At 41.4% G+C, this 6,916-nt stretch overlaps 1 protein-coding gene across 4 annotated transcripts in view; it reads right to left on the bottom strand.

The window, feature by feature from the left end:
- Positions 1-2,093: 2,093 nt before the first annotated feature.
- The window catches only part of tab2 (TGF-beta activated kinase 1 (MAP3K7) binding protein 2), an 88,307-nt gene continuing 83,484 nt past the window's right edge, over positions 2,094-6,916 (bottom strand). For 2 of the 4 annotated variants that reach the window (XM_061812656.1, XM_061812657.1), the window contains 2 exons: positions 5,100-5,195; positions 2,095-3,882 (listed from right to left, as the gene is read on the bottom strand). In XM_061812656.1, coding sequence (XP_061668640.1) covers positions 3,758-3,882; positions 5,100-5,195 — 221 coding nt within the window. In that variant the 3' untranslated portion in view covers positions 2,095-3,757. Of the gene's footprint in view, positions 3,883-5,099; positions 5,196-6,916 lie in introns of all 4 variants that reach the window. The other 2 variants (XM_061812659.1, XM_061812658.1) reach the window with 2 other exon arrangements.

The following is a 6,916-nucleotide window of genomic DNA, read 5'->3' as shown; positions in this document are numbered from 1 at the left end:
ATAGACACAAATAACAGTCAGGACCCACCCCCCCCTACCTGAAGGCGGAGGAAGGCTACCTTCTCATCCACCGGGGTAAACCCCAACGTACAGGCCCCCGAGCCAGGGAGCAATATGTATACCTACACCTGCTCGGCATCTCTCACCGTGGGGAACTCCAGAGTGGAACAGAGTCCAACCCCTCTCAAGAGGCGTGGTACCAGAGCCCAAGCGCTGCGGAGAGGTGAGTCTGACTATATCTACTCAGAACTTCTTGATCTCACGGCACAACTTGGGGTCCTTCACTGCCAAAGAGATGACATTCCATAACGGCCATGAATATTTGTAATTACCGATAAAAACACCATCGGATTACCCTCAAATTTTCAAGGTACAGTACATGTAACATGACCTATCGGATTAAGGCTTTTCATTGTTCAGCAGACTATTCCTTTAAGGTCGAGGGGGGACTGCATCAGGGATCAGTTCTGAGCCCCTTCCTGCTCGCCGTGGTAATGGATAGGATGACAGATGAGGTTAGACTGGATTCCCCTTGGACGATGATGTTCGCAGATGACATTGGAATCTGCAGTGAAAGCAGGGAGCAGGTGGAGAAACAATTAGAAAGTTGGAGACATGCACCGGAAAGGAGACGAATGAAGATCAGATGGAGTAAAACAGAATATATATGAGAGGGGTGATGGAGGAAGAGTGAGGCTCCAGGGAAAAAAGATAGGAAGGGTGGACGAATTAAAATACTTGGGATCAACACTCCAGAGCAATGGTGAATGTGGTAAGGAAGTGAAGAAATAGGTTCAAGCAGTTTGGAACAGCTGGTGGAAGGTGTCTGGTGTGTTATCTGACAGAAGAGATTCTGCTAGGATGAAGGGCAAAGTTTATAGAACAGTGGTAAGGCTAGCCATGATGTCCGGATTAGAGATGGTGGCATTGAAGAGACAACAAAAAGCAGAACTGGAAGTGGCAGAAATGAAGATGTTGAGGTTCTCTCTCAGAGTGAGCAGGTTGGATAGGATTCGAAATGAGCTCATTAGAGGGACAACCAAAGTTGGATGTTTTGGAGACCAGGTTTGAGAGAGCAAACTTTGTTGGTTTGGACATGTCCAGAGGGAAGAGAGTGAGTATATTGGAAGAAGGGTGCTGAGGATGGCGCTGCCAGCCAAAAGAGCGAGGAAGCACAAGGAATAGATTGATGAATGTTGTGCGGGAAGACATGAGGGAAGTTGATGTTAGAGAGGAAGATGCAGGAGATAGGCTAACATGGAAAAGATGACATGCTGCGTCGATCCCTCATGGGACAAGCCGAAAGGAAAAAGAGACACTAGCATGCAGAGACAGAGCGAGAGCGTGCGCTCTGGTGAATATTACTGCAGTGAGCATAGCAACGGCACACTCTCCCTGAACTTGCAACACATGTGGCATTGTACTGTGTGATAATACTGCACATTTCAGAGTTGCCTTTTATTGTGGTCAGCCTTTGGCACATCTGTGCAATAATCATGTCGTCTAATCAGCATTTTAATATGCCACAGCCGTGAGTTGGGCTGGATTATCTCGACAAGGGATAAATGCCCACTAATGTAAATTCAAACAGATTTGTGAAGAATGCTTGAAACTGCCTTCTAAGTGTGGAGAAAAAGTTTTAGATCTTTTGAGTCCAGCTCACGAAAAATGTGGGCAAAAAAAAGTTCAGTATTGCATTTATGTACAGTATGTCACACACAAAATCATGAAATATTTCGACATGCAGTGCATCTCGCTGAATTTCAGTTTTTGAAATGAACTACCTAAATTAAACTTTGAGCCTATTCTTATTTGATATATACCTGTATATAAATGTAATTTCCACTCTTACACATTTAACTTGTATGTGAAGCAGTAGTAATAGTAGTAGTTTTTGAAGAGCATTGTTCTACCATCCCTTCAAAAACTATTAATTCAATTATTAGATGGTCACAAATAGTTGACAGATAATCATCTTGAGGATGAATGCTTGACAAGCTTTTGAAACTACTGTAATTGAAAATAGGCAACAATACATTGATGTAACGCCTTGAAATCAAACCATTTACTGCCACATAGTGGACAGAACAGGACACAATCATACCCACGCTCTTTCCCCAAAATCTATTGATTTTATTTTATTTTCTTTAAACAAATAACTTATCTGATACAGAGAGTTTTCCCAGATAAAAACAAAGATATTGAATTGTTTTTCTCCATTTGATAAATCCCAAATAAAATACCTCTTCAAAAAAGTTCCAGATCAAGCTGAATTTTTTTTGGCCTGCAAAAAAAGACAAACGTTTCACATCAAATCTTTCAGAGATTTTTTTTCATTTTCTGACTTTTGATGGATTTAAAATTTGTTTGTAAAATAATTCTCAAGGAACAAATGCAAATCTATTTCCTTTTTAAACGAGTTGGGGAAAAAACTGAAAATTAAAAACTCCAAATTAAGGTCCTTAGGTCTAAGCACCCTCACCAATAAAAGATGAACCAAAAAGTAGTGAAATTGTGCTTATTTTTAGATTCACTCAAAGTAAAAATTCTGACCTTTATTAAGGACCCTTTAGACATATTCACGATGAACCTCAGTACCACAAAGAAAAAAGGAAACTTTTTTTTTGAAGAACAATGGACGCACAATAACAAATAGGATCTTTTCCTCAGCACTTGGAGGAGCACTCAGGTGTTGAAGATTGGACTGGAAATGTCTTTTTGCATCGAGGTCCTGCTGTCCCCAAAATATTAAACCTACATTCCAGTTGTCAGATAAAAAAAAGGCAGATTGTAATTATTTCTGGCATTTTTGGTGTCCTGGGGAAAAAAAAATCCTGCTTTGCTTCCTCTGCAAATGGTCCACAGAACAGCAAACAGTGACACGAGCGACAGCACGTGGAGCTTTGTGATGACTGCGAGATTTTATTTACTTTCTCTCCTGCTCCTGCAGAACTCAACTAAGAAGCTTACAAAGGAGGAGGGTAAGGGGGGGTCGTTTCACTTACTGGTTTAATAAGAGGGAAAACTAAAAATGTCTATAAAGCTATACTTACAGGAAATACACAATTCATAGTGTGAGGAAGAAGGCACATTCTGAACTTATGTACAGTAAAAAGGGACTTTCTGTACACGAAGCATGCAATTTTTCATTTTTTAAGTCAAAACGAAGCGAGATTGGAAAAAGGGGCCAGGGTGTGAGGCACATTTCAAAGGCAGTGGTGCTGCCAGCTTCCCCTTTAACATCCTCTAGAAACAGCAAACCAAGTCTATGAGGAGTAGTCCTAGTTTTCCCTTCAGATAGAGAGCAGCGGCCCAACATTCCCAAATCCCCTCAACGAACCACTGCAGGAGAAAAAACTGCAAAAGGCACGTTGGCACTTGTGTTGTGTACATGTGACATTGCGAGGGGAGGCAATTGTAATACTGGAAGTGGGAGCAGCGAGGTAACCCCCCCACTCCCGGAGGGAGGGTCGAAGTTGAGCGGAAAAAAAAGGACCCCACACAATCTTGAGTGTCTAACGTGAGGTATTATCCAACTGTGCCTGCCTTAATTATGGAAGAAACACAAGCTGTAAACAGTATCCAGTCAAACCTTCAGGAGGACAGCATTCAGCAAAAACAAAGGGAGGAAAGAGGCTCCATGATTACACCCCATTAGGGATGTCATAGGAAAAGAATCACATAGCCTAAATCCCCCCTCCCCCTAATTCAAGCGTGGTAGAAAGCAGATAGAGGGGCGCATCACAGCCTCTCTGGCTCAGAAGTCCCGAAGGAGGTCACACTCTTCACAGCGGTTGAGGGCCGGGTGGTTGAGGAAAGTGCAGCCGGTGCAGCTCCACTGCGTCCCCTCGTCTTCCTCCTGCTCTGCCACACTCTTACTGTCTGCAATGGAGAGGAAGACAGCATGAGTGCACTTCATCTGGACAGTGGACTCGCCAAAGTTTGGGATCATGCTCTCGTTTTATGACACACCATCAAACTGGTCAGCAGTGTTTGAAAATGGAGTTGCTCACAATTACAAATTACACTGTTAAAAATAAAAAAGGAGTACAGGTTCCTTCATTTAACACGGGGGTTACATTCCCGCAAATACCCATTAAGTAAAATCTGTGTTGTGAAATTAAGATTTTTTTTTCATTATATATACATATATATATTACCATTTATAGGATGTTTTTTCGTTTTGTTTTTTGTTTAAAGGTTGTTCTTTCATTTACAACATGTTTTTTATTCAAAGAATGTTTTTTCTCATTTACAGTAAATTTTTTGTTTACAGTAGTTTTTTTCCATTTCTTAGCTGCTTATCCTCACAAAGGTCACGGGGGTGCTGGAGCCAATACCAGCTGTCATTGGGCAGGAGGCAGGGTACACCTGCAACTGGTCGCCAGCCAATTACAAGGCACATGGAAACAGTGACAGTTGCACTCACAATCACGCCTATGGGCAATTTAGAGTGACCAATTAATGTTGCTTTTTTTGGGATGTGGAAGGAAACCAGAGTGCCTGGTGGAAACCCACACAAGCACGAGGAGAACATGCAAGCTCCACACAGGCGGGGCCCTGATTAAACCCGGATCCTTAGAACTGCGCCACCACGCCAGCCTCTTATATTTTAGGTTAAGTGAAAACTCTAAATTGCTTGTAGATGTGACTGTAAGTGCTTGTTTGTTTATATCTGCCCTGTGATTGGCATTTGGCCGATTCAGGATATATGCTGCGCCTTTTGCCCAGAATCAGCAGGGATATCCTCCAGCTCACCTGTGACAAAAGTGAGGATAAGCTGTATAGAAAATGGAAAGATGGATTGATAGTGCCAACATCAAGATAGGAGACTGCTCAACAATATGACAGTGCTAAGATCTTTGCACAGCGTGATAACGTAGACTTGCTTTAGCATATGAACTAACCACTTTATACCTGTATGTCTCAAAAACTAAATTCAGACTTTACAAAACTATTGAGAATCAATTTTCATTGACAATCTCAGGGAGGTATGAGTGTTACAATTTTTGATCATTGTATCAGTCAATCGTAAACAAGTACTTTATATAAAACATTTTAAACTAGGTAGGCAGACCAAGCAATCCTCCTAAACTTACCAATTGTTAAAGTACTTTTCGGTTTTGATGGTACAGGACCAATGAATCCAATGTTGTCATAGAAATTATGGATTGCACTGGGATTGAAGTGTGGTCCTGTAAATAGATAAAGAGAAAATGTTCGAGGTTTAAACTGCATTTATGAGTGGATTTATAATTTTAACAAGAAATAAATTTAAGGTATTAATTATCTAAGTGCAGATAAAATTGCCTGAAGTTGTTTTGTCTGCTCTAATGATGCGGCACCTCAATCAAACTTAACTAATTGATTATTTAAATAACTGACTCACCTAAAAAATGTAGAAACTTCCTTGTAACCAATCAGGAAAAAATCTAAACTTGAGGTCTTACAAGGGGATGTTCGATACAACTTTTTTTTTTTTTTTTTTTACACACCAATACCAGTAATATTTGCTCTTTTTTGAGTATCAATACCATTTGTCCTACTGATACACAAAAGTTAAAAATGAACACTGACACGTAATTGTGACCAAAAACCTTTGTTTCTGATGCACATGATAATTTACTGGTGTCGAACTTTCGCACTGTTAGTGCCAAACACTGGCAAGGAGGACTTGTCTATGTAATAGTTTTTTTGCCTGAAATATCGGGGAATGGTTTTGGCAGTTTTCACCAATACCTGATGTCTTAAACGGTGTCTGGTATTGGCCCAGATACTACAATCTGGTATTGTTATTCAGCTATCCCTAACCTTCACTTTAGTTTCAACCAAGCAGTACATAATATTTGACTTGGGCATGGTTCAGGAAATTATATTCTGCATTTTCACCTCAGGTGTCCTCATCAAAGTCATTTTGTCAACCCATGCAACTAATGCACATTTAACAGTTGAGACTCTTAATGCACCGATCTGCTGAGGTTATGGAATCACAAAATGAACAATTAGAATACTGAAGGATATAAAAAAATCTATTAGTTGATCATGATCTTCTTTTCTCTTCAGCTTGTCCCGTTAGGGGTCGCCACAGCGTGTAATATTTTTCCATCTAAGCCTAATTCCTGCCTCCTCTCGAACACCAACTGTCCTCGATGTCTTCCTTCACAACATCCATCAACATTCTCTTTGGTCTTTCTCACAAACTTTTGGCTGAGCGCTCCATCCTCAGCACCCTTCTCTCGCCTCTGGACCATCGAAGTCTACTCTCTCGAACCTTCTCTTCAAAACCTCCAACTTTGGCTGTCCCTCTAATGACCTCATTTCTAATTCTGTCCAACCTGCTCACTCCTAGAGACAACCTGTACATCTTCATTTCTGCTACCTCTAGCTCAGTTTCCTGTTGTCTCTTCAGTGCCACCGTCCCTAATCTGTACATCATGGCTGGCCTCACCACTGTTTTAGAAACTTTGCCCTTCATCCTAGCAGAGAATCTTCTGTCAAATAACAGACCGGAGACCTTCCGCGAGCTTTTCTAACCTGCTTGGACCCGTTTCTTCACTTCCTTACCACACACACCATTGCTCTGGATTGTTGACCCCAAGTATTTGAAGTCGTCCACCCTCACTATCTCTTCTACCTGGGGCCTCACTCTTCTCCCTCCACACCTCTCATTCACGCACATATATTCTGTTTCTTTTTAATTCTTCCTCCACCTACTCCCTGCTTTCATTGAAAATCACAATGCCATCTGCAAACATCATGGTCCAAGGGAATTCTAGTCTAACCTCACCTGCAAACAGGAAGGAGCTCAGAGCTGATCCCTGATGCAATCCCACCTCCACCACACCTCACCACTGTTCTGCTGCCCACACACATGTCCTGTACTATTTTTACGTATTTCTCTGCCACAATAGACTTA

The sequence above is a fragment of the Syngnathoides biaculeatus genome, chromosome 23, assembly GCF_019802595.1.
Source record: "Syngnathoides biaculeatus isolate LvHL_M chromosome 23, ASM1980259v1, whole genome shotgun sequence".
In the NCBI taxonomy this organism is placed as follows: domain Eukaryota; kingdom Metazoa; phylum Chordata; class Actinopteri; order Syngnathiformes; family Syngnathidae; genus Syngnathoides; species Syngnathoides biaculeatus.
The sequence above is the reverse complement of the archived record's forward strand: the minus strand, read 5'-3'. Positions and strand labels throughout refer to the sequence as shown.